This window comes from Eucyclogobius newberryi, unplaced genomic scaffold (genome assembly GCF_026437365.1).
Source record: "Eucyclogobius newberryi isolate DKJ021-1_F unplaced genomic scaffold, fEucNew1.0.hap1 SCAF_19, whole genome shotgun sequence".
Lineage (NCBI taxonomy): Eukaryota > Metazoa > Chordata > Actinopteri > Gobiiformes > Gobiidae > Eucyclogobius > Eucyclogobius newberryi.
In genome coordinates, this window is record NW_027315823.1 from 10,298,623 (window position 1) to 10,326,110 (window position 27,488).

The 27,488-nt window shown below is 40.2% G+C and overlaps 2 protein-coding genes across 2 annotated transcripts in view; both read right to left on the reverse strand.

Annotated features, from left to right (window-relative positions):
* Positions 1–306: 306 nt before the first annotated feature.
* On the reverse strand, positions 307–14,541 carry soat2 (sterol O-acyltransferase 2). The gene is made up of 16 exons (XM_072451711.1): positions 14,432–14,541; positions 13,315–13,443; positions 12,577–12,629; positions 12,360–12,499; positions 12,230–12,283; positions 11,438–11,545; positions 10,550–10,832; positions 9,037–9,112; positions 8,282–8,366; positions 8,165–8,210; positions 6,821–6,950; positions 6,598–6,695; positions 2,783–2,881; positions 2,530–2,665; positions 1,748–1,893; positions 307–546 (listed from the first exon to the last, which is right to left on the reverse strand). Exons 2-16 carry the CDS (start codon positions 13,391–13,393, stop codon positions 490–492), a joined length of 1,590 nt encoding a protein of 529 aa, XP_072307812.1. The 5' UTR covers positions 13,394–13,443; positions 14,432–14,541; the 3' UTR covers positions 307–489.
* A 3,880-nt stretch (positions 14,542–18,421) lies between these two features.
* The window catches only part of kif5ab (kinesin family member 5A, b), a 62,924-nt gene continuing 53,857 nt past the window's right edge, over positions 18,422–27,488 (reverse strand). The window contains exons 22-30 of the mRNA XM_072451734.1: positions 27,335–27,406; positions 27,156–27,260; positions 25,640–25,859; positions 24,406–24,561; positions 24,225–24,315; positions 22,694–22,758; positions 20,579–20,606; positions 19,660–19,772; positions 18,422–18,701 (exon numbers count right to left, since the gene is read on the reverse strand). Coding sequence (XP_072307835.1) covers positions 19,673–19,772; positions 20,579–20,606; positions 22,694–22,758; positions 24,225–24,315; positions 24,406–24,561; positions 25,640–25,859; positions 27,156–27,260; positions 27,335–27,406 — 837 coding nt within the window. The 3' untranslated portion in view covers positions 18,422–18,701; positions 19,660–19,672. The remainder of the gene's footprint in view (positions 18,702–19,659; positions 19,773–20,578; positions 20,607–22,693; positions 22,759–24,224; positions 24,316–24,405; positions 24,562–25,639; positions 25,860–27,155; positions 27,261–27,334; positions 27,407–27,488) is intronic.

Genomic DNA, 27,488 nt, shown 5'->3' on the forward strand with positions numbered 1-27,488 from the left:
GTTTATCCTGAACTAGCTTGTATTATTTTCCTCCTACAGCTTGAATATTTAATGTGGTCAGAAACCCCTTGAATAATAAATAATGCATCTTTATCGTTAAAAAGAAAAAGTCATAAAATACATTTATTTTATTTATTCATTCAGGCAGGTTGATTAAGGACAGTTTCCAACAACAAATACAACTCAACTTTTGTGCTGGCAAATATTAACACACTTTACTTCATTATTTATTTTCAAAGAGCCACTTTTTTTTTAAATTGTAAGCTCAATATGCTTAAGATATTGATAGTAATTTCATACGCATTAAAGTACTTACAAAATACCTATAAAACAACTTGGACTATTCTATTCATTAACTCCTAAAATTTTCACAATACAATAAAATACTGTTAACCGTTGAAAAACATTGCTACAAAGGGCTACTAGAGTACATATTTACACACATATTCATATCCAAACTGAAATCCTCAGTCTCCTGCCACATTGTGTTCACTTGTAGTAAGTGCAGGACCAAGAGCGAGGCGTCACCATCTCCCAGAAACTGCCCTGCAGGAAAAACACACACACGCTCTTCCTTTAGCCTACAAACACCTTCATTGTGGTAATAACATTATCTGTCATCTGTTCATGCGTTTAACTGTATTAAGTAAAACTGTGCATTTATGATCAGTCACTGTGTAATCTTATTTTATGGGCTCTATTTTTAGACATCTGTGATCAGTGCTAAGCCAGAGCGAGTGACGACAGTGGCATTAGAAGTGGCCTGGGTGTTTCAGCAGAGACAGTGGTTCATGAAGGAGTAAGAGTGTTAAGTACAATGCTCCCATCTGCCACAAATCCTCTACATCTGGGATCTGATCCGAGTCTTGGGTTTTTCAAGAGTTAAATGTCGTTTCTCATTTCTCTCAAATACAACTGATGTGCAACAGAGGTCCACACGTCCACACCAGCAAGGATTTACCTTGACTGGGATCAAATCTACTGTTTCTTGACGGTTATAAACTATTAAAATCCAATTGTTATTTAATTATTAGAATAGTTTATGTACAGTTATTTCTTTATTTTTATTGTGAGACCCTGCCTCAGTTGTACACACCAATCCATAATAGACTTTTTGTGACCATGTTTCAACTTAAGAATGCAAAAAATTGTACAAATCTGACTGGAGAACAGACTCGCACTTGTACATTTAGTTTGCAGAATATACAGAACAAGCATGTCTTTATTTTCTAACCATGCCAAGGGTCGCCTCCTATTTCCCCAAAGTTCAAAGTACATTTAGTGTTGTCTTACGAAGCACTTTGCACTTATTGTTTGCCAATTTATAAAAAATCCGGCATGTTGTTTTTGAGGGTGGATGAAAAGCCCTGACCCACATGTTGCCTGTTTGCTGAATGTATGTCTCCATTATTGTACTCTGTCACAAATAATGTGAAGAATCGCTTTTCTGTCAAGCATTATTGACTGTTTCAAAGTGCCTATAATAATTGTTTATTTCAACCAGTGCGGCTGTATTCTGGCCTACTTCTGTCAAGGGAAACTGACTTTTGCCCTCCCCTCTTCTATTTGGATCCAAGACTAAAAACAACATTGACATTTACATGCAAAATTATTTGTCCAGTCCAAAGCTAAGCATCAGAAGCCTTTGACTGAGGATCTATTCACTTCATTTAGGTTTTGGTCTGTAATAATAGTCAATTTGAATGGCCAAAGTGCAACACAAGTGCAAAATGAGTACAGCACAAACCTGTTTTGGAGGACAGTAGATTTGAGCGTACCACTCCTGACAGTACAGACAGACCTGGACCCCTTGCCCCAGGAACAGAGACGCCCACATCAACACGTTAAACACGGGACTCTGACGCTTGTCATTCATCATGAAGTTAAAGAGAACTAGAGGAACCAACAAAACACACTTGTACATTTTTCGTATATGACATCCATAAATATACAGTCTATATATAGTTTCGAAAGGGCCATGTTATTAGGCCATTTATATTGTATTCAATTAATTGTATTGAAATAGACAAAAATGATTAAAATTAGAATTAAAAGACCCTCTTTACCATAACAAATCAAACGTGATGTGATAACTAGCCAAAAATTTACTTTTTAGCATTTCCTTGAGTTGTTTTCATCTCTTCTTTGTATGTTGTAATGATTTGTAACCTTCCTGCAGATGTAAATTAGCTTTGTATATAAGCTGTCATATTTACACTAGTTCAATACAGGTGCATGAATGTGTATTGTCCCTATTAGATAAATAAATAATACAAATTAACATTGACATTCGAAGTCACAGGGTGATTTTTGGATGGACAAGTTTTCCAGAAACAATTGTCAAAAACATAAATAAGACAGAGACATACAAGTTTGCTTAGAGCCTATGCCTATGTTTATGAGCCATTATTATGAGGAATATGCTTAAGTAAATATATACAGTACGTCTATTTTTGACCAGGTGCTCTTTACATTTTTTATTAAATATGTTACTCATGTTCACCGAAATACTGTGTGTGATGGATTTACCCCCAAAGATGGAAAAGAGGAAGAACATGACGGGGTAGAAGAAGCCGAAGCCCATTCCCAAGGCGTACTCGTGAACAAAGGCGGACACCATGAAGACCGAGAGCATGGCAGCTGTTCTGAACTTCCTTCTGGACAGCTGCAGGGATCACAGGCGCACAAGAGGATCAGCAGCAGGTCCAGGGGTCAGCACAGTCCAGGAACAGCGACCAAATACTGCTGTGAGAAGCGTGTGAGGTTGTTCCAGCGCACTTACCCACAGTAAATCCCTGTATCCATAGTAATAAAGGAAGTCATGGACCACCACGTTCCAGGTTCGATAGTAGTTTGCAAAAGAGTAGGAGTTCCACCAGTCCTGCAAGGTTAAGACAAAAATGGATGATGAATTTGTGGTTGGATTTACTGCAGGGTTAAAAATTAGTAGGTGTGATGTTATAAACTGTAGGACCTGATATAGTGGTGCAGCAAGAACATATTTTACAGTCAAATCCCCTGCGGTATATACACTTTATGATGGAAAAGCGATGTATGGCTTCACAATGTACTATAACTCTATTTATATTCAGCCGGTAAGAGCCAGAGGTGAATATAAGACACCAATGTTTGCCTTCAATTTTAAGAACTGTCACAACTTATCAGACGAATCTACTTCTTAAACAGACATATACTACTTTCTACTAATCAACGATGCATAACTGCTGGTTGTCCAGCAACAACACGTACAATGAATCTTATTTTAAATCCTGCTAAACTGGTTGGCTGTAATTAAAGCAAAGAGTTTCACAAAGTGACTACTCCTCCACTCTACAGTCACTGGGTCGAATCAGGTAATCGTCATTTGCATGTTTGTTACAAAACCAGGTCAAGTTTTAATTGATTAAACTGCTTGACCTTTTACTCATTTAGTATAAAACCGAATAACCAGGTGAGGTATAAGTTATTATCAGCATTTGACCTGCCCTCAAAGCCACTGCTGGGGCAACATGTCAGGAGCAGTGGTGACCAGAGCGCAGTGATCCTCTCTTTGTTTAGGACGAGATCAGGGTTGGGCAATTATTTTCCTCCGAGGGCCATTTTCGAATCCAGGCAAGTAGCGGATCGTTGGTGTGAAAAATAATAATAATAATAATAATAATAATAATAATAATAATAATATTAATAATACTAATAAATATAGCCGCAAGCGGCAATGATCGGCCCTCGCCACGCCGCCGCCACGCCGCAAGAGGAGGGGGCGCTAACGCGCCCCAATTGTCCTTTTAGTACGCCTACTGCTGAATCTGTGACGCTGTCACATCTTCTCCCCTTTGTTTTACCATCAAAAAGCAATTTTATTTTGAATTCTTGGCAAAATGTGCGGCAGACACCGTGACTCTTAGAACAAAAATGTGGATATCTTTTGATGGTCCACCCCTGAAGATGAGTCTCACCAAATTTCAGGTTAATAGGGCTTACGCCCTGGGAGGAGTTGGTGAAAGTCTAAGGTGTAAACATGTTCTGGCGATTTCCCCATTGGAATAACATGGGAGGTTTCGGTCATCGCTACGGCAACGCCATAACAATTATGACATGGGTCTCATTGACTTTTTTGATGGGAATGCCAAAATTGAGTTGTGTGTCAAATTTCATATAATTTCGCAAAACTAAACATTTAACCTCCATATAAAATCTGTAGGGGGCGCTGTGGCGCCAAATTAATTTATTTCACCTCAAGTACGTTTAGGGCAAAGAGTTTAACAACTGATTCTAATTTGACGCAATTCGGACTTTATCTGCGCAAACGGCAGAAATGTTAAATTTGGGAGATTTCTGAAATTCTAGCTACAGTTTGCGGCTTCGCAGCACAGAGACCGTGACAGGTATCAATGTAATTTGAATAACTTTTGATGTCCCACTCCTCAGTAGCATTTTCACCAAATTTCAGCTTTTTAGGGCCAACGCCCTGGGAGGAGTTCGTAAAAGTACGACGTTTGGAAAAACTCCCGAGTCATGCTTAGCCATTTTTGAAGCAATATGGCCGACATTTGGTTGGGCGGACGGCGTTGCCGTAATAATATTTTTTACTTCTCTTGTCACCATCTACCTCTGCGCCAAATTTCATGATTCTACGATCAGATTTTTTTTGGGTCATTTCCTATCTCTCAATGCATTTTTGGTACATTTGGGGGCGCTGACGCGCCAATTGTTTTTATTTTAGAAAAGGGAAATAGCCAGAATGTAGAGAGGCACAATTCTTAGAGGTGTGCAAATTTTTGTGACTTTTCGTCAATGTTCACTGGGTGAAAAATAGGGGGGTTGGTCCCGAGAAGAAAGAAAGAAAGAAAGAAGAAAGAATAATATTCCGATGCGAAAACAATGTTTCCCATTTTTCAAATATCATAAACTATACATTTTCGGAAAGCATGGTGTGGGTCCCTGGTCACTGACGGGTACTTTCGTTAATTTTGAGTGGGCTCCGCCCACTTTGTGTTTTTGGCCCTCTATACAGTAATAATGTTCAATTTTTGCATTACATGCTTATATGCACGGAACATGCAAGAGATGGGGAACGTATTCGTGAGCTACTTAGCGCAAAAGAGTGCTTTATATGGGAAGCGGTCGTCATCCCAATGTAAAGTGCTCGTTTAGTGCGCACTTTTGCACGGGCTTCGCCCGTTTACAACGGTAATGTTCCATTTTCCTACTACTAATTAGTATGCACGGGGTGTGCGTGAGTGAAGGAGTGCGTTAGTGAGTGTTTGGAAGTGGCCGAGCGCTTCGCGCTCGATTTCGTGCGCACTACGTGCGCACTTTCGCAGCCGTGCTTCACACGGCCTTACGAGATTAATAGGCCTCTCGCCAGCTTGTGGCGCTCGGGCCTAATAATAATAATCATCATCATTATTGTTATTATATATATATATATATATATATATGTATATATATATATATATATATATATATATATAGATAATATATATATATATATATATATATATAGATAGATATAGATATATAGATATCAAATATCAAATAAAATTCACTTTTCTGAATCCATTATTTATTGAATCTATTATCTAATTCCTTTAATGTCATCTTTATTAAGGATACAAGTGCAGACAATTAAAAAATAGAAACTAAAATCTTTCTAGGGGCTGGCCCTCGGCAGATTAAAACATGCCGAGGGCCACATCTTGCCCCTGGGGGCACAACTGCCCAGTTCTGGCCTAAGGGCAAAAAACAAAAACAAAAAAATCCGAGCCGGATTATAAAGCTGGCTCGCCATAGTTTGCCCAGGTCTGGACGAGATGAAGCATTAGCGTTTTAGAATTTGACAGCGTTATAATCTCAGAAGGAGTGTGGGGCCTTGATAACTCTATTGGAGATTTACTTTTGTTTTTGAAAGAAAAATATAAACCTCAAATATTGAACCTTGCTTCACAAACCTCCAATTATTAATCTCCTGGTTTAAAGTCCTTTCAACTGACAACAATCACACCTTTGGAGTTAAATAATGGAACCACGTTTTGAGGCTAAAGTGAAACAATAATCCCATATTTGTTTATTTATGCTGACAGAAAAGAGGCTTGAACTTTGTGCCAGTGTTTATTTCATGTGGATTGACAGAGATATGTTCAATCTGACAAAAGTACAGGGTTTCTGCGATGTTGTGATGTCGATGAGGGGGTCTGCAGGAAACGCACCCAGGTCCTTAACACTGAGAGAAGATGCAACATAGTCCACACTCTCCTTTGTAATTTACCTCAGGAGCTTCTGACTGTGAGAAACCATCATTAATGTTCCCTTCAATATCCCTGCACGGTGTAAACTCAATCACAATGGCAGAGCTTTGATGTATGCGCGCTATTAGCCACATCAGTTTATTAGTTTTGATGTTTTCACTGGAAGGAATCTTATAGACGATAACAAATGAACCATGTCAAAACCCGCCCAGCCAATTTTGCGGTAACGGCTGCATTACTTTATAAACTTGCTAAGTCAGCTCGGCCCAATCCACCTGCCCACAAGTATTTTTGCTCTATTTTTCCTACTGTAATAAGCGTAAAGGAGGCAATCAGTCATAGATCTCACCTTATAAAACATCCTGTCAGCAAAGCGCATGAGCTCGGCGAAGAGGTTGAGCCAACAGTGGAGGAAGGCGAAGAAGCAGAGCAGCAGCAGCATCGAACCTGAGACGCAGAGACTCACCAAGCTCAAACGTGCACTTAAACATCCATTGATTTACGACGCTATTAAACGTTGCATCAAATGATTGTGCAGATGTATCAGAAGTTTGTTGTGACAAGTCACTTACCTGGTAAAATTGAATAAAAGATGGCCAGCACCATTGAGCGTGTGCTGAAAGTCTGATTGATGTCAGGTTTGAAGGCCGGCACGCAGAGTCGCTCCAAGATGTAGTAGCTATAGAACAGGCAGACCAGAATCTACAAACAACCACACACAACCACACACACAACCAACCAACCAACCACACACACAACCAACCAACCAACCAACCAACCACACAACCAACCACACACACAACCAACCAACCAACCACACAACCAACCACACACACAACCAACCAACCAACCACACACACAACCAACCAACCAACCAACCACACAACCAACCACACACACAACCAACCAACCAACCAACCACACAACCAACCACACACACAACCAACCAACCAACCAACCACACACACAACCAACCAACCACACACACAACCAACCAACCACACACACAACCAGCCAACCAACCACACACACAACCAACCAACCAACCAACCACACACACAACCAACCACACACACAACCAGCCAACCAACCACACACACAACCAACCAACCAACCACACACACAACCAGCCACACACACAACCAGCCAACCAACCACACACACAACCAACCAACCAACCAACCACACACACAACCAACCAACCAACCAACCAACCACACACACAACCAACCAACCAACCACACACACAACCAACCACACACACAACCAGCCAACCAACCACACACACAACCAACCAACCAACCAACCACACACACAACCAGCCACACACACAACCAGCCAACCAACCACACACACAACCAACCAACCAACCACACACACAACCAACCAACCAACCAACCAACCACACACACAACCAACCAACCAACCACACACACAACCAACCAACCAACCAACCAACCACACACACAACCAACCAACCAACCAACCACACACACAACCAACCACACACACAACCAGCCAACCAACCACACACACAACCAACCAACCAACCAACCAACCAACCACACACACAACCAGCCACACACACAACCAGCCAACCAACCACACACACAACCAACCAACCAACCAACCAACCACACACACAACCAACCAACCACACACACAACCAACCACACACACAACCAACCACACAACACCACACAACACCACACAACACCACACACACACACACACACACACACAAACACACACACACACACACACACCACACACACACACACACACACACACACACACAAACACACACACACACACACACACATCTTAGCTTTAGCGCTGTCTCTCAAATGTGTAACTCTGTGTTCCTTCAGAGTAGTATTAGTATTTCATTAGTATCAGTAATTACAGTGGCTTACCATGCAAAGAGTAACGCCGACATACTTCCATCTAATGTGGCTATTTCTAAATACAAAAACAAATGATCAGTTACAATTATTATGTCAGTTGATTAATTAAAAGCACATAATTATTACCTGGGATACGTCTCTCTGTAGATAAGTGTTGGGCAGAAGAGGAAGTAAAGGTAGCTTGGGAAAGTTGGAAACCTGGGATTTTCTCCTGAAACCAAAGGCATGAGAACATTAATTGAGTGTGATGGGAAATCAATGGGAAATATGTTTTATGAGATTCATCCAAGTGATAAAACATAAGGATATAGACAAATTGCATAATACATAAAGTTGTATTTAAGTTTTTAACACTCCTGTAGCTTAGTGCAACTCTCCAATGCTCTATTGTGTTTTGTACAGCATTCATCTAATAAACAACAGTACTTAAAGCAAACTGGAAGAGTTTTATCACTAAATCGTTAAGGAAATCTACCGCTAATGTATTTCACTATAGGCTGTGATAGAGCTTTAGTTTCTTACAGATATAACTAGCTTAAAATGTCTGTTGATTGAAATTGCTGATGTTGTATGACTATGGCCAGCCTAAAACCATACTTTGGTGATTAAAGCTGTCATTTGCACTTCTCAAAAGAGCCATTACAGTTTTATTACATTTACAGGCTCGACAGATTCTCCTCATCAAATAGATATTCACAATACAAGCCCATAGGAATAAATGGATTCCACATTGGCTCATTTGGGTTCTTTCTTTGTTAGTCTAAGCCACACATATATCTTCAGGACGCAGCCGGCTGAATAATGTTTCAGTCATTTTTCATTCTGAGTAATGGCACTGCTCAAGGTAGAAAAACGTGATTTCACACAATACGAGGCTCTACCTTCTTTTGGCGAAGTGTTGATAATAAGAGGAACCGACTCTCTTAAGAATGAGTAGGTTTTCATCAGAAATCGAATCTGTAAAAAGATGGAGAGATAGTTTATTGTCTGTTTTTTTCGTAAGCAAATAACAGGTAATTTATTGCGGTTCATCAGTCCATTCAACTTGTATTTCTTATTCTCTTGCAGCCAGGAGACTCGGGTTTATCAGGACGATAAATATGGACTTATACTCACAAAAGCAGATCATGAAGAAAAAAAAACAAATTTCCTTAAGAACAATAAATATTCCTGACCATGCGCCTCTTTTTTGATTAGTAAAAGCCACTGATGATTATTATTTAGGTTCTGCCTTCTCATTTAAAGCAAGATCCAATGTTGTGCATGAGGACACTTTTATCTGAAGTGGAGAAATAAAGTACAAACAACTTTCTTACTATTGGAACAGTTTACCTCCTGGGGCTCTACAAAATACAGTTTCCATGTATTGATTTCGGGAAACCAGCAGATTTGAGCTCTCATAATACAAGGTTTTTCAAAGTTTTTCTCAAGATATACACTCTTGTATAAAATATCCCGTCTCCGGATGTTGACTTTTGTGAGCACAAAGCTTTGGGACGGGGACTTTCATTGCAGCAGATGGATTTAAGGTTTGTCTGGGGACAGTGGCAGCAGAAACAAAAGGGGTGTTAGGCATATATTAGGGGTTGGGTGTTGAAATGCTGGCTACACTCAGATCATTGCCTCTTTGATCGTTGTCCAGATGGAAATTGAGGAGCTTTCTTTTCATCATGTTCCACTTCTGCTGTTCCAAAACAAACCTGTGTAGATGGAGTCAGCTTCAGTTCAAGGTGTGACCGACTTCAAGTGTGTGTCTATGCAGGAGCACTTACAATTACAGCAAAATATAACAACACAATTTAATGGCATGCTCGATTTGTTATGCAGATGTCAGTGTTTCCTCTAGATGTATTACTGAGCTACTGAGGTTTGGCTGTAGAAGGAGAGAAATCCTACTTTATGTCAAATAACTATATTTTTTTAATCAAAAGGGACATGTTTAATGACCTTTTAACCTTGTTACAACAGTGTTCCAGCATCATTAGTTTAGTTTAAGCTGTATTTTGATTGATTCCTGCATGTTTGAATATTCTTGTATTGTCCTGAAACCGCGCTCAGAACATTTCTGTTTTCACCTACTCCCTATCCCCGCCCACATCCATGTACTTAGTAGTGATTACCTGAAAAAGTAAGACTCCGAGTGACACACAGAGTTCTAGAATGTCACGTATCACCTTATTTATTGATTTTTTAAACATGTTACGGAGAAATATCAGTATAAAGAGGTGGCGCTTATCAGATCTGCAGTTTTAAAGTGGAGTTTTTATTACTAAGCCGCTTTTGATCAATATTGCGGTTTATAATGAACAAAACCTGAGAACCTGAAGACATTATTTATCTTGTTTAACCGAGCATATTGAAGCTGTGCAAATACATTACGTGATCTCGACTAACCTGCTCCAGGATGACGATAAAGCGTGAAGCTGGTGGCAGTTGGTTGTGTACGACAACATAGACCGGGAACAGCCCGAGGACGCAGCTCTGCAGGGCAAACAGGCCCAGACCGAAGCCCACGCTGAGAGCCTTTTGTGAGGGGGACGTGTGGTACAATGAACCCCAGGAGACCAGAAGCTGATAAGGAACAAGTAACGTGTAGAGGAACATAAGCGTCCACGCCCATGTCACTGTCCCGAGCTTCCCAAAGGCATAGAACAGCAGGTCAAACTCCAAGACCAACCTATAGAGATAAACATCAACATGAACAAAGTATAATCGTTCACTGAAGCAATACTTTTCAGAATCAGTATCATTTTCACATCTCCAGACAGAAATAAACTGCAATATTTTCACATAAAAGAGTCATCCAGAACCTAATGCGGCGTATTCAAAGCAGTTTTTTTATCGATAGACAGAGAGCGAGAGAGAGAGAGAGAGAGAGAGAGAGTCGATTCTAACTTAACGCAAGTGCACGGAATAGTTTGTTTCACAGAGGATTTTCCCGCTGGCTCTTGAGAAACGGGGTAAAGACAGGAGAGTTAAACCCACAACCCCACATGTGTGAAACAGCCTGCACATCATTACATGGCTGCCCAGAGCAACAGCAGGAATCCTCGCAGGGGCCGATTGCTCTATCTTTCATGCTGCAGATGAGGGAAGAGGCGGGAAACGGAGAGGAAGAGAATAACAAGTTGGACCAATAGAACGATAAGAAGTTTCACAGCACCCTGGGGTACGGAAGTTAGCGTGGAGGTGACGTTTGGGGTCATAAAGTTTGTCAGTTTGGGGGAACTGGATCAGTCGATAAACATATGTACCGTACGTATAAAAGATGATAAGACTGACCTGCCGTGCTCCAGATAGTCCAGAATCAAAGTGCTCAGACTGAAGAGGAGAAAAATGGCCATAAACATGTGGTAGATGGTTCGAATGTGGTTGATTTCAAACAGTTCACTGAAACACAGGGAATACAAGTTTAATAATTATACATACAGTCAGTGCAACAGAAGAAAGTGTTATAGATTAGCATATGGTATACTTATTGTAGAATATAATTATAAGTTTCTATTGTTGGTAATTGTTGATACAGTTGTATGAAGTACAGAGCCCTCAAACTACATACAATGCACAGATGTAAATTGAAAGTTACATGTTGAGACTTTTTATGCTTGTAAAAAATAGGGCCATCTACAAATGATTGCTCTGAATTGCAAGATATTGCAGAATGAAGCAATATTAGACATCAAAGAGCAAAAGAGTGTGACAGTTCTCTTCTAGACTGCGTCCACACCACTTCCCAACTGTTTTCACAAACATCTGATTAAGGATGACACAATACAGTTTTTTTCTTCAGAAAATGTCTATAGTAAAATGTATGCTCTCAATAAATCACAACATGATGCAAAATGACATTATTTTCTCAACTAGAATGAGACATATATATGATATCATAGTTATTATAATGATAAAAAAATGTATTTTCTCACACAAACTTTAAGAGGGGAGAGTTGAGAGTGTGCATCAAGGGGAAATTGTAAGCTTTAAACATATAATTGTTTTGAATAACGTAGTATTTGCTGTTTAATTCTGTCTATGATTGCAGAACAACGCCCATGTGCAGGACTACACAATACTTACTCCAAAAGGGATATTCTGTGCTTGAACACTTTCCCCTCATCTTTCCTCTCTGTCCTGAAATGAAGCATAAAAGAGGATTAGTCTTTATGCTATCGGCCTGAAAAACATGTCAGGCCCTCTCACTTCTCACCTGGACACGGGCGCCTGTGCTGTCTTTCCATTCTGATGAGGCTGGATTTCGGGAACGGTTTGAACAGACTCAGACAGCGCTCGGTCTACAATCTCGCTAAGCTGATCCTGAACCTGGGCCAGGATTCTTCCCTTCAGATTCTAAAGAACGACAAGAACAAAGTGAGTGAGCCGTATCTGCGCCACGGAGAGCAAAGACCAAAGATGACCTCACTAACCTGAACGTGTTTGGGCCACAGCCGCAGAACCTCATCTGAATTGTTTCTCACCTCTGGATAAACAAGAAAACAGGTCAACGTGTATTTAGTGTTCATTTCAAGGAAGAACAAGAAGATGAGACAATGGAAAATCCTCACTATTCCACAAATACTACGACCGTAAAACTAAAAAGTCACCGAACATACGTATAATGGCTTAGATAAATGGCTGTTAGAATGATTGTGTCAGACCCCCGAGGCTTGAAACCCAGTTATCAATCAAGACATTAGCAGGCAGACGAGATAGAGCAAGTCCAGACACACTCACTCATAATAACCCACCAATAAACCAAGAAAACAATAGGGACGTCAGGATTAACCGGGTAATTGATGGTTTTGATAATTCAGCTAATCAATCAACCCTTTTTAGAGGCAAAATCGGGCCGGTCGCTTACTGGACTCGAGCAATGCTGATCATTTAGACCGTGTGAATGATTGTGAGTGAATCATTGCGTCTCTTACAGTGGGTTTTACTGGTGTGAATAACAAGAGTATTTGCTGTGAGTGACGGTCCAATCATAATGTTACTTCTTACAGTAATCGCAACCATAACATTTTATATTGTGACATCCCTGGTCTCAAATATAGAAGTAATCATAACACCCGGGTACACATAAAGATGAAGAGGACTATAAAGGACGATAAAAATGTAAATCCAGACACAATGGTCCCAGTCTCCGCCCGTCACCGTTGCCATACCCGGGTTGGAGGTGTCATCAGTGCCGCGGCCGCTGATATTTCGGCGCAGCGCTCGATTGGCGGGCTCGGCCGTTGTCATGGTTACCCTCGGATCGGTCCACCTCTCGGAGCTCTACCGGATGGATGATCCTGTGCATATTAAAGCAGCAGGTTTGTCTATGCCTGTGTGGTTTGAATGATGTTCGAACATGAAAACTGCCACTGCGTCTGTTGTGCTTCAAAGGCTGTGCTATTGTAGAAAATCTAATATTTCACTTAAAAAAAAAAAAGGAAGCAGCAGTATCGCGGTGAGATTTCGACTTTGTCCAATACACAGTGGGTTTTTGCTTAGATTTAAGCTTGGGTTGGGTTTGATGACGTAAATCAGAGGCTCTTCAACCATGAATCGACTTATTAATTGGGTCACGGTCTCTTATTGCTGGCAGGTTGCCTCATACCAGTTAATGTTCCTGATAGGCTACAGCACAGAACGCCCAGAGTCTGTGAATCCAAAGCACAAAGTTTACTCTAGGACGTATAGGTCAGGCCTTTGAACGCCGGTGACCTGCTCGAGTGCTATTGCGGTTCAATCAAATCACTGCAGATAAATGATAATGCTACAGGATGTTTACGCGCTGTAGATAACATATGAGCAGGAGAAGAGAGTGAAATAAGTCATTGACATAAAGCGACCTTGTTTTATAATACATTCTGTCTAAAGAAGGAAACAAATAGGTGAAGTTAACGGAGGGAAATGGAGTGGAGCAGTATTTACAGTAAGACCACGTTTATTAAATGTAACAACGTAAACTCTCTTTCAACAAGGCTGCTGTTAAACTAGTGCAATCAGCTGTTCACTTGCAAAATTGTACATGGACACGTAAATATGCGCATATATTGTGAGGATACTACATTTTAAGTAAGTTAAAATGTAATGTTTAGCTGTCTTTGTCTGTTATAAAACATTTGACCCAAGAAAAGCATTGGAATGATCTGAGCCCTGCAATAATTAGTCTTTTCAATAATGCTACAATAATATTCTATACACCAAGAGATTAAAAATGTGTTTAATGATGTAGTTTGTTAGACTAAATGAACAGGAAAGTGTATTATTCATAGCCAGAAGCTGTATACTCACGTCTCTTGGTGTCCGGGGCTTGTGGGTGGGTGGATGCTCTCTTCCTGGACACAGACTGCTGAGTGGATCGCAGTGACACAGTGTTTGCGATGTGTGGCATCACCTTTTTCACAGCTGCTGATGCACTTTGACCTCTGACTCCTGGACTCGGCAAACGAGGCTCCGCTGTGTCCAACCTTCTTCTGTGAACCGCGGCTGCTCGGGTCACGGGACGAGGAGTGCACTGTCTGCGCTGGAACAGTCTAGGTGAACTAGTTAAAGAAGATGACCAAACCAACCGTACTAAAACCAAAAACAATGACGGAAATGAATGGGTTGAAGTGTCATATCACAAAACAAAAAGTAGGAGCGAGTTCAAGATTCAGCCATATCTAAAACCAGCAGAAAAACAGTAATTTTTGGTGTGGTTTTGTGGAATTTAAGGAAGAAATCAAAGCGAGTGTTGGTCAATTTAAAAAAAGGAAAAAGTAATAAATTCAAATGAGTCAACTCCTACTTTTGTTTTGATTCTTGGTTTTGTATTGTATTGTCATAGTATAGTTATTATGTGTTATTATATGTTGTTATGTGAAATGGCCATTCATCTACATAAAAAAGTATTAAAAAGTCTAAAACTTAATTTTATATTTTATATCCTTTTGATTTCGTCGTTTCACTCTCTGGTCTTGTTCTGTTTGTTCTCGCTGCTCTGTCTGTTTTTTGGTTGTTGCTTTTTTCATAATGTATAAAAAAAAGAGTTGGTTTGAAGATTTCAATGGTTGGTCAAAGTTTTGCAAATCAAGACGTTTCCGCTTCCATCCAGATGGAAATGAATGAATGAAACTTTTAATACGATAAAAGGTTAGCCAAATACATCGAACACACTGTGAAGTCACCAAGTCATTAAACCTTGACCTGAAAACATTACTGGCTTAGAAAAAAAGGAAAAACAAAAAGTAAACTGTTCGTATTATTATTTGAGTTCAAAGCTCATTTTGAAAAAGCTTGACATTGAACTGCTTTAAATGCTATAAAGGGTAAAGGTGAATAACATGGTTTAAAGGGAGGTTAACAACTCTAAACCATTATTATTAACCTGGTTTGGACTTGGAGTATTTGGCTTGAGACCATTAGCCTACACTTAAATAGCAAATGAAAGTTGGATGGTTAGTTTTCCCCCCTTTTAGTTTAGTTAGCAGTGATTCAATACAACATCCTTAACCTGTTGAATTAGATTTCATAAAATGTTGTGCTTATTACACTTTAATGTTGTGCTTATTGCATTTTGGGAACAATTTCATTTACTTTGCCTCTTCTTAAAACGTCAGGGTTTGTGTTTCGAGTCGTTTGTCACTCGTCCCAAAGTTCCAAAAGCCGCGCCTCCTCCCATTGATCTGTTTTGGCAATTTCATCTTATCAATAAAAGTTGCGTCACGACAAAACAACCTCGGGGCTCCTGGCGGAATTCCCTGTTCTTTTACAGATCAAAGTTTTCTTTGCTTCAGCAGGATTCGGCTGGCATGGCTGAATTCTCTTTTCTGAACGCCATTTTGAATACTTGTGAACCATCTCCAAGTCACTGCTTTTGAACAAGCTAACCACGTACATAAAGTAATCTTGAACTTTGAGTGTAACTGTTTGTTTAACATGGTACTTTTTTCTATTTTTACAGCCGAATTGGACCGTTCTCTCACAGCACGCCGAGAGTCTGTATAAGAATAATAGCCTCAGGAGTAATTCAAAGTTCTCAGCTTATTCCCCATCACCATGAGTGCTCTTAACGGCCACAAAGTGAAATATAGGCATAAATATTTAATGGCCACTTTCGTTTTATAGGCCTTGTTAAAATAAAGACAGGATTGGTGTGTACACAAGGGATCATCTTTATTAAAATGAATGGGAACAGTACCGTCTCTCAGTGTCCAAAGAAAAAGAGCATGCACTACAGCCTCACGCACGTACAACACAGACATTTTATCTCAATTTTATTACAGAACACGGTCACGGACGGGGGTGACGGACGGTGACGAGATGATAAAAACATACTGGACACTCATTGCGGATCAAACATGGTGCGTTTAAGGATATGTTTTCGTGTGTCTGCAGTTTTACAAAGTTTACATTACAAAAAAAAAGGGTTAGTGGAGGTGAAATGAGATTGGAGCAGTAAAATGACCATAATGCTTTGTTTGAAGGAAACCGTTAAAGATTTTCCACAGCAGATAAAGAATGGAGAGCATCGTCCTCTGTGTGTGGCGACCTAAATATTGGGCAATGCATTGTTGCTCAGTAGAGATGTTCAGCCACCAGCACGAGGGTTGTAGGTTGTTGTTGAGTGAGGGGCGTCGCGCATAAACGGATCAATACGACGTTTGCGGTGAAGGGGAAAAAACAAATGTTCACTTTTGCCCCAGTTCCGCTCTCGCTTTGCCCGATCAGGAGGTCAACTGCGGTCACTGCGCTTATCCGGGCCGGCGAAACTGAACGCAGGTAGCACTCTGCAGTTCGCTCCAATATAAGGGTCAAAGGTCCACAGCCTCACTGCTCGATGGGGTCAGCGCCCGAGCCAAGTGTATGTCTAAGGACGAGAGCCTGTCGTCTTAAGATAACCTAGAGTAACCCACGTCTCACAGCTTGCGATGCATTTTATGGACAGAAAGATCAAAGTTACACTATATCTCGTGCCGTCACCAAAAAAAAAACTAAAAAACGTATTTTCCGGACTATAAGTTGCACCTTTTTTCATAGTTTTGGCCGGGGTGCGACTTATATTTATACTTATATACTTATTTTTACACTCCGGAGCGACTTATATTTGATATTATTTGTTATTTTCACACTTGCAACCGCATTTCATACTCCAGTGCAACTTATAGATGTTTTTTCTTCTCTATTATGCATTTTTTGGCTGGTGCGACTTATACTTCTTATACTACTACTTATAGTCCGGAAAATACGGTAAAAGGATTTCATATCACCTCTAGTCATTTTACACGAGCACGTTTTCAGTCAGTGATCTTTTGACACAAATCATCGTGAACACATCCAGCAATTCTTCAAATAAATACACACATAGCGAATAAATAACATCTATTTTAAGCTACCGATAAATAAGATCTGTCTCTTTTTATATTATTTCATGTATAAAAATAGTTGCTACACAATATTTTTTTCTTCACTTGTGCCATGCTTTGATGACAAGGACAACATCCCACACGCAAACACCCCGACAAGCATTTTTTTAGGGGTAGTAGTCTCAAACGTTCACCACACAGTATTTGTCCAGAGGTCTTTTGCAAGTTAACTGTGTTTATATAAAAAAGTCAAACATGCCATGACTGACATAACCACAAAATACTGTACTGAAACTTTAGCTTTTTTACCTTTTTACTTGAGGAGAGGGGAAAAAGACAAATGTGACCATAAAGTTATCAAGGGACATTCTCTCGTGATGTATCGATGTCTGAAAACGACTGCGGCTCTCTTGTAAAACATTCCTCTTGTTTGCTGAATTCACACATAATAAATTAAGATGACAGTTCTAACTTTAAGGCCAAAAGCAAGTTCACTTTGGTCCGCGTTTTGTAGTGTCCCAGAACCTTTAATGCTTTTTATACATTCATTATTTTTGGGTGATTGTGGACATGAGATGGGGTACAACAACCTTGAAAAATCGAATTTTTTGTGGGCAATTTAGAATTCACTTGATACTAGTAGATTTCAAGTTTTGTGCCTTATTTATAACCGGCACTAGCAGCAAACTTATTCTCTGTTATGTATTTCTTTATGTTAGAATCTACTGTATACGTGAAATTGAAGTTTCAGGCATATCCGCATTATTGTTTTTTAAATAAAAGTCATAGTCAACACCATTTTCTACATTCTCTTCAGTCAAAGTGAACCATTTTCCATTTGTAGACGGATGGTTTGGAGGAATAAATTAAAGTGTCAGTGTCTTATCAAAACGGGGAAACAGCACCCCCATCTGGTCACCTAGAGAACTGCCGTTAATTTCTTTTTTGGTCCCAAACACAAAGCCAGTGTGAGAAAAAGGAGCAGCTCGATGAAGAAGGTGCCAGCTCATGCACTGTCGATGCAGCGCTTGTCACAGATGCCACTGAAATCCACACATGTCCACAAACGTCATGAAAAAGGGTGAAAGAGAAGGGTGAAAAGGGACACTATAACAGAGGGGGCAGGGGTCGTACAGAGAGGGCAGGTGGTGCTCTAGCAGGCGGGGGGGGGGGGGATAGTGATCAGTTCATGCAGATTTACAGAGGTGCCTTCAGACCTGGAAGGAGAGGACAAAGGCAGAGACAGAAAGACAGAGTCAATTAGGTTTGAAAGCAAAAGTGAACGAAAGCTTAAGAAGATAGAAGATAAGAGTTATGGCTGGAGGCAATAAATCACGGCCATTTTATTTTCCCGAACCTCAGACTCAGAGCTGAGTTAATGCACAAAGCCCAGGGCCAAATTTAGACTTGCATTACATACGTCACAAAGCGGCTTGCCGTATGTGTGCTGCTGAAACTGATCTAGTCTGCAGAAAGTCCTCTCATATCAAAGAGAAATCCCACTCCAATTCCATATTTAAAATGTGTACAAAAAGATGCTGATACAAATGATTATGAGAGAGTTAGTAGAACATGGTAAATACTATTGTAGATCAGCAAGGTATTTTAAGAACTCTTGCAGCGTTTACTTTGTGTAAATGTTTGACTGCTACAGAATATTTCTTAATGAATACTTGAATGAGAGTAAATGTGATGAAGTTGACTGAATAAAGCCCAGTGGTAAATGATAAAATAAACCTAGCGGTGTCATTTTCATTTGCCCATATTGCAAGGGTATTTCCCCAGGCAATACTTATATTATCTATTAAGCAATAAACAATTAATGATAATAGTTTTTCTCCCCTCACCAGCTACACTACACTGCACTACACTACACTACACTACACTACACTACACTACTACTACAGAAAATAGAGTCATCCATAGATCTATGTACGTTGCACACATTTGAAGGCAATTAACACAAAACATGTAAATAGAGATTGGATTTGTGATTCGTGCTCATATTATTCATAAACTGATTCAGTCCACAGAGCACATTATAAACACAACCTCGTAAGATTTTGAAACATGAATTGCTAAACTACTAAAATAACCCCAAACATTTGAGAACAAGATTAAACTACAGCATTAATATGTTTCTATTTCCCATCGTTACAGGTCTATAATGCTTACCACCATTGAGCTATTAGCTGGCTGGGGCCTCTGACTGCCGGCCGAAGAGCTGGATTTGGTCCTGATTGTCACAGATGACACTTGTGGGGACAGAATTCACATTGAGACACATGCTACACTCGACACAGCAGCAGCAGCAGCAGCAGCAGCAGCAGCAGCAGCAGCAGCAGCAGCAGCAGCAGCAGCAGAAGAAGTGAAGGAGGCATCAATGGAGCAGCCACAACAGGGACACGGCCAGGAAAAAACAAATCAGTTAAATGGTCCAAAACAGCAGACAAATCAAAGCAGGCGGAGAAACTACACTGTGCCATTGTGGATTCTATAGAGATCCACTCCCCATTATTCCATGGGTGATAAGACATATATTCATGAATAAATGAAATGGTTAATTCGCCTCCTCTACCCCACTGTCTACACTTCTACCCCCTGTTACATCCCCATCTTTGTACTTCTTCTGTTTTGTTTATTTTATCTGTTCTTTTTCGGACTGTGTACATTATTGTGTATTTTAAGTGTTGTCCCCCCTGTCTGAATATACCACCCCCTTTTTGATATGTCAAAACGTCTTTGGGTCATTGAAATATATAGATATAAATAAAATGTATTATTATTATTATTATTATTAATTCTCTTGTGAGGAAGATCATAGGTTCAATTCCTCTTCGTAGAGCCAAACATATAACATGCTGTGTTTGTCATTGTAAACTCAATGGAGGAAATGGCACTAATATATTCTAAATCCCAGCTCAACGTTCTGTTATGGCAGGAGCATTTGATGTAAAAGTCCAAATATTGTTAACCAGGCTTTACTGTCATGTCAAATAAATCATAATGAGCTTTTACACTGGATTCATGTCGGCAGAAGCGAAGCGAGAAGCTGCAGTTTAGTGTTTTCGTCGTGAATCAAAGGGGTGCTCACCTGTTGTCATTGATGTCGGTGGTGTTCCCTGTGGATAGAGAAAGGTGCATGAGGAGCAGGGAGGTGCACAGTAAGAGGGGAGTGAAGGCGGGCAGAGGGTTTCTCACACACAGGTACAATACTGGTGTTATTCAGAGGCACATGAAACAAGCAGCTGCTCCTCAAAACACGAGGCTCATGACTTGTTTTAGTTTATTGTATATTATTAAGCCGCCTGCTGTGCCATTGTATCCCAGTTTCTTAGTTGACATAATATTGAATTGAACATAGATTGATTCAGTATTAACGTCCCATTTGGTAAACCCTATTTCAGAAAATAATCCTATAAGCTTTGGAACATTTCATAGCCTTTAGCACAAAACGGATAATCTCCTTTGTGGGAAATGCAATGTAGAATTCGCTCAATTACAAGGAAATTGTAGCTATGTCTTTTTACCTTCAGCGTGATATTACATGTCTTGCTGTCAGAATACACATGCAGAATATCTTGGTCAAAGCTTGAATTGAGCAAGAGGAAGGATAAATGTCAAGCCTTTTACACATATATTTCATGAATCTGTTGCAGTCTTGAAGTTTGATTCTCATTATTTGCGCCAGATCAATGTGAAACAGCGAGCTACATTTTTAATCAGATATGCACAAACTTCACTGCTACTAAAGAAGTGATTACGCGCTGACATTTCATTTCCAATAACCCCCGAATCTATGTGGACTAACGCAAACATTTCCTCCACAATACCCCATTACACACAGACATCTGCCCTTTAGCGAATCTTAAAATAAGCCTGGTCACTTCTGTTGCACTGACCGTTCGTACGTGTTGGAAATGACACGTACTGGCCCCGGTGCGTTGATAAACCGAGCTGAAGTGTGCGTTTGATGATTATTGATATTTACTGAGCGCCAGAGAGGTGGAGTGTTGTCCATACAGCTGTCATCTCTGGGACACAGGCTGAGGTGGGCATCCGTCTGGCTGAGTAATGACTCCGCAAGCACAATCTATCGCCTCTAATAGCCCCCCGCTGACGGCTGCTCACGCACACGGTTGCACTACGTCTTTCTCATCTCTAGGGGCAACTTTCAGGGCTGTATCCAGGCAAGGATAGAGCTCAAAATATTTGCATATACAAAGTCTAAACTGATGAGCACCTTTTCCATCTGTGCGCGAAGTATATATTTGGTGCTTAAGGTCGAGGCATAGCACTTCTCCTTCAACAAAGACGCAAACGATTGCAAATAAAGCCATTATACAAAGATGAAAGCCACGGGAGGAGAGGCAGCCGGTTTCACAGCAGCAGTAAATTGAATTAACAGTCAGTAAAACGAGATAAAGCCAACATTGCACCAAGAAGCAAAGCTGGGCTGTCGAAGTTTTCATACAATCCTAATCTCACTATATCTGCAGTAAGTGCCTCTCCGTCTACATCTTGAGCTTGTGTTGGCGCTGAGAGTTGTGGGTTCACTTGATGGCCGTCCGGGGGAACAGTAGGTAGAAATAATCCATTGGGCAAACAGCCTTTTTGTCAAACGCAGCATTAGCTGGAGGACCTTGCTTCCTGTACCGCAATATTTAGATTGTGGATAGAAGGAGATGAAGCTGAGCCTTAAGTTTTTATGGTGCTATGCTAACTCTAAAATGAAACCGTGTCTGGCTGTTGTACATTCAAGCAGACAAACTTTGCTAATGTCAAAAGACTTGTGTCACTTTATGTTGATAAGGTTGATTGTCTGTCCCAGAGTAACTGCATAAGGCCCAGCTCAATAAAAAACACACATAATACAAATACTATAAACTGACAAATGCTAAACTAAGTGACACATATGTATACATTCAAATATGAAAAAAAATCATTACTTGTGAAAAGGTAAAAAGGAATAGCACCAAGTCTTGGTTGGCTTTCAGAAAAACCTTAGTAACCTGAGTGACTAACATACACTTGAATACAATTGGTCACAAACAAGAAAAGTTAAGTGCTTATTGTTTTCCCAATTGCACAATCCTATAATACATACATATTACTGAGTCCATTTGACCCTCCCAGTGTCACCGACAATCATTACATTGTGCATAACATGAAAGAAAGTTATTTTTTTAGCTGTCAGAAGAGCGCTCACCATTTTCTGAGTCGAGCATCTCTGCTGTGTTATTGGCAGCTTGTGTCACTGGTTCCACTGGAAGACTGTGGGCAAATACAAAAACATGAAATGAAGTAAATTCAGTTCAATTATCACATTTTTAATTGTGATTGTGAGGTGTTTATCTACAAACTCAACAACAGCATTTGAAACTCTCACCCTCACAGTCTGTCTAGTGCGATAACGCAAGCAACATTCAATAAGTGGCTACTTTTCACCAGAACGCAATCAGAAGTTAAAAGGACCTGGAAAAGATTATTAAGAGTTTGGGGAAATGAGTCGCCAAAATGTTGTTCAATAGAGCAGTGTTTAAAAAAAGGAAAGGACATAAATAATATATTGCTCGTTGCTAAACTAGTGATTTTTGAATTATTGAAACCCTTAACTGAAGAAAAAAACCTTAGACTGTATCTCAATGTTTGATGTATATTTGAAAGATCTCTCAGAAAGATCACTAGTGAAGTGAGGAGTATCTCATGCATATGAAATATTTATTTGTGATGCAAACCGCAGCTCCAGAGGCTCGAGCCGGATTATGAGTCGGTGTTACAGAAAGGTCAGAGATTAAGATGCAAAGATAAGAAACCATCCCTAGAAGCATATCATATACAGCAAATCTGTAAATCTGTGGGGAAATTAAACTCAGTTGTTCTAATCCATCATGTGCATCACAACAAATCGAATAGAGTTAGAATGTGAATAGTCTATTTTGCTGACTAGTCTTTGGTTAATACGTTTTAAAACGTCTTCTTACTCCCTTTGAGCATCACAAACTCCATAGTGTATTATCAATAAATAAACAATCCCATTTTGTATTGTTCTCTACAATGAATATATGAACGATTTCATGTATGTTTTTTTTTCATTTTACAGATGCTCAAATTAATGAAATAGAGCCACAACATTTGTTCAGGGTGCCATTGCAGCAGGGAATAGCAGTAATTACCAGCAATGAGCCTGAAATTTAGCTTTTGGAGTTTATCTTTGTCATTAAATGAAGCTGTAAATAAGAACACATCTTAAAAACTGATCAGATAAAACATTAGCAACCGTTACCTGGTCTGAGTGTACTTTTAAAGAGTTTAAATTGTGGCAAAATCTGAATATCTGATTCACTTTCCACCTTCTAATATCATCCAAAAAACGTGTCGGTGAAAAATATACCTTATTATGAAAGACCAAATGAATGCAGAAGTACTGTACATTTGTGGCTTTATTAATGCGTGGCTTGACTCACCACAGTCCGTTTAGTTAAAGAAATCCACTTCTCTCGTCAATCTGGAGCTTTGTAAATCATTTGTACATTCATAAAGATAATCCTCAATCTTCTGAAAGTCCGATAAAGTTTGGAGGAGAGTTTAGTGGTGCACGCCTTGCCTTAACCTGTGCCATGTTTTCTTCTGTCTTTGTGGATCATTAGCTTCGTATGCACATTGCTATTCCCCATACGATTCTCAGACGTATTACTCTCATACTCATTATTATTATTATTATAACTTTTAATACTTACATGCTGTTTTGAAGTCCGTTATTACACTCCTGGTTGTCCAGTGATTGGGGCCTCTTCGCGGGGCTGCTCGGTGTGGACCCGGGCTCGCTGTCTGGAGAAAGTGCCTCTGCTGGAGAAAGCGGCTCTGCTGGAGAAAGCGGCTCTGCTGGAGAAAGCGGCTCTGCTGGAGAAAGCGTCACTGCTGGAGAAAGCGGCTCTGCTGGATCGGGCGTTTTCTGTTTGTTTTTGTTGTAGGAGATGTCATTGCAGAAGGCGACGGGGTGCTCACCGAAGCCTCGGCTCAAGAAGGGATTGGCTGGAGGACACAGCGGGTAATGGCCCGGACGCACTGGCTTCGCTGTGGGAAGAGAGCCAAGATGATCTATTGACTTAGCTATCCATCCGTACCCCAATAAGAACATCTTTAGTCTGCTTTGCCCCGAGCTCCGCGGAGGTTTTTGGTTTAAAAATGTACAATATTTGAATTCAATATTACAGAAATTAAGCTGCAGATGCCTCAGGACGATCATAAAATCAATTGTTATTCATAGACGCTCACAGAAAATCGCAATGACACAACATCAATTGCTAATTTTCCTCAAAGAATATGCATCTAATTTGAGCTGATAGCAAGTTTGGGGGAAAAAAAAAAATTGTATCACTGACATAAGCAATCTCATTAGAGGATGTTATTTTTGGTTTGGAGCCAGTGGAGCGTGACTATAACCTTTTCTGCTGGACTGCATACCAGGGGAATTCACAGAACAGGAGCAAACAAGGCAAACCTGTGCCATGAAACAGTTTAGCAAAAAACACATGTATGAATGAGATTTGGAGATTTCTCTCATATAGTGCAGCTTCCACCAGCAAACTGTGGTTAACCTGTCTGATCCGGTGTGAACCTCATGTCTCCAGACTTGGGACCGGCAAAAGAAACTGCATATATTGGACATATTCACAAATGTTGGTTAATTCTGATCTAGGTCCATATTTTTTTCATAGGGCAGATGTAAAAACGCATTTTCACCACTGTCATGTAGTAGCTGATGCATCACATAAGATGATTTTAATTAAAAAAAGTGAAGAGACACCCGCAGGTCTATGGCTGACCTGATGTTGATCCTGGCAGATGGGTTTTAAAGGTTTATCAGTTTAGAGGTACAAATGATTGGATAGCGCCTTGTTATTATATTGCTCTCTTTTATCCGCTTACACAGCTTTCACTGCAATGACGCATAGGAGATGTTTAGTGCGCATAGGACATGTTTAGTGCGCATAGGAGATGTTTAGTGCACATAGGACATGTTTAGTGCGCATAGGAGATGTTTAGTGCACATAGGACATGTTTAGTGCGCATAGGAGATGTTTAGTGCACATAGGACATGTTTAGTGCGCATAGGACATGTTTAGTGCGGTATGTGAGGTGCGTGGCTGACCGATCTGAGCTGCATGTGGGCGGCGGAAAGGGTTGCGGGTCCTAATCATCACAACTTTAATGCGCTCGACTTCCTGCTGGTAGTGATGGCGGTCCTTCATGGCCCCCTCCTTGGCCTCCTTCAGTGCACCCTCCAGAGCCTTGACTCGCTCAGCTGTATAGCGAAGACGTTTCTCCAGCTTTGGAAGCTCACAGCGCAGATCTGCATTGTCCCGCACCAGCTGTGACAGGGAGCACACGCTGCGTTAACAAGTGACATTCTGAGAGACAGTTCTGAAATAGTTTTCCAACAGTCTTTACAGGGCCTTTTGAGGGAAGCTGAAGTTAAAAAGAAAGTTAGAATAATTTTAGAACTGGTACAAAATCATGTCAGTTGGGATGCCTTTTATCCAAAGACGGTGGTTGAAGCCAAACCCAAGGACAGTTACCAAAACCGATATTGTCTTATAGTAAGAAGATTGTCTGATCATTAAACAGACAATACACAGATAAATACATTCCTAAATTCTATATAGTCAGCTGCTTTATCTTTAGAACATAGTGCTAGCTGCCTCTAATATGTAATTCACTTAAATCAATGAGTCATCACAAACGAAGTAATTAGGCATATATGTGAATCTAATATGACAGTGGATTCTTCAGTTTTGTTCTCAATACTGTCTAGATAGATAATGCATTGTGAATATATTCATAATCCTGGGATCACTGCTAGCGTGATGGATTTTCCATTTCTAATGTCCTCTTCATCTCTGATTGTGAGGCCATAATTAAGCATCGTCCATTTTAAACAGATGTTGAAAGTCAAAATAAAAATCCCTGATGGATGGAGAGAGTCCGTGCACCATGAATATGCAAATTAGCCCAGACCCTAGAGTCCAATATATGCACAAAGACATTGATTTTTTATCCTGAAAATGAGGTAGTTCTTTGCACGGAAAAAATAACTGCATATGAAGAAACTAAAATGGCAGTGACTGCTGCAGTGTATGTGGAGATAGAGCATGTTACATCTGTGAAAACACCCAGCACACATTTCCTTTGCCTTATCACTCTCTACTGCGACTTTTCAGATTTATGAGACTTCAGCCTTTCATTCTCACAGTACCAGCAGGTGGTGGATGGGATGACCTCTCCCAGCAGTCGCTTTTACATTGGTTTTCTGCCTGACAAACTGCTGCAGTGCGGTTCACACACAAGTATGTGCTAATCAGATAAACATACAACGTCATCCTTCATCCTTTAAGAGCATGACAAAGATCTCTGTGAAGACCCTCTGCAGATAAACTCAGGGTTTATCAAATATGAGCCGCCCTGCTTTCTGTACCAGAAGGCACACCTTTCTGCTCTGTTTCAAGGCAAGTTCCTAAAAAAATATTACCGGTATTGATGGACCTTGCACTGCACTGCCCCGCGAGAGCACAGAGAGCACACAACACTCGATATTTGGATTTGAGATGCTTTTTTTCTTGTTCTTACCCTGAACACCTCTGCACGTTTAATAAAACTATGTTTGTTACCTGTTTGTGAACTTTTGTAAGTTGCTCCAAGTTGTTTTCAAGAAAGGAAATCTTCTGTTTCTGAGTAAAATATCCACCACTGTCACCTAGATGCAAGTCTGAACTCTGCGATAAAAGACGTTACAGTACAGTAATACAGTGATCATTTCTGCTTCTCGAATACAATGGATAAGACTTACTTTTCTAACACGAGTCGTGAGGTCTTGTACAAAGAGCTTGCGGAGGTTGTGCAAGCTGTAGAGTTCATGAGCCTTCAGCAAGACACGTAGAAGAAAGGGAAAAGTTACAGCTAAACATTCTTAGTAACTGCAAGAGCGAGCAATGAAACACTTA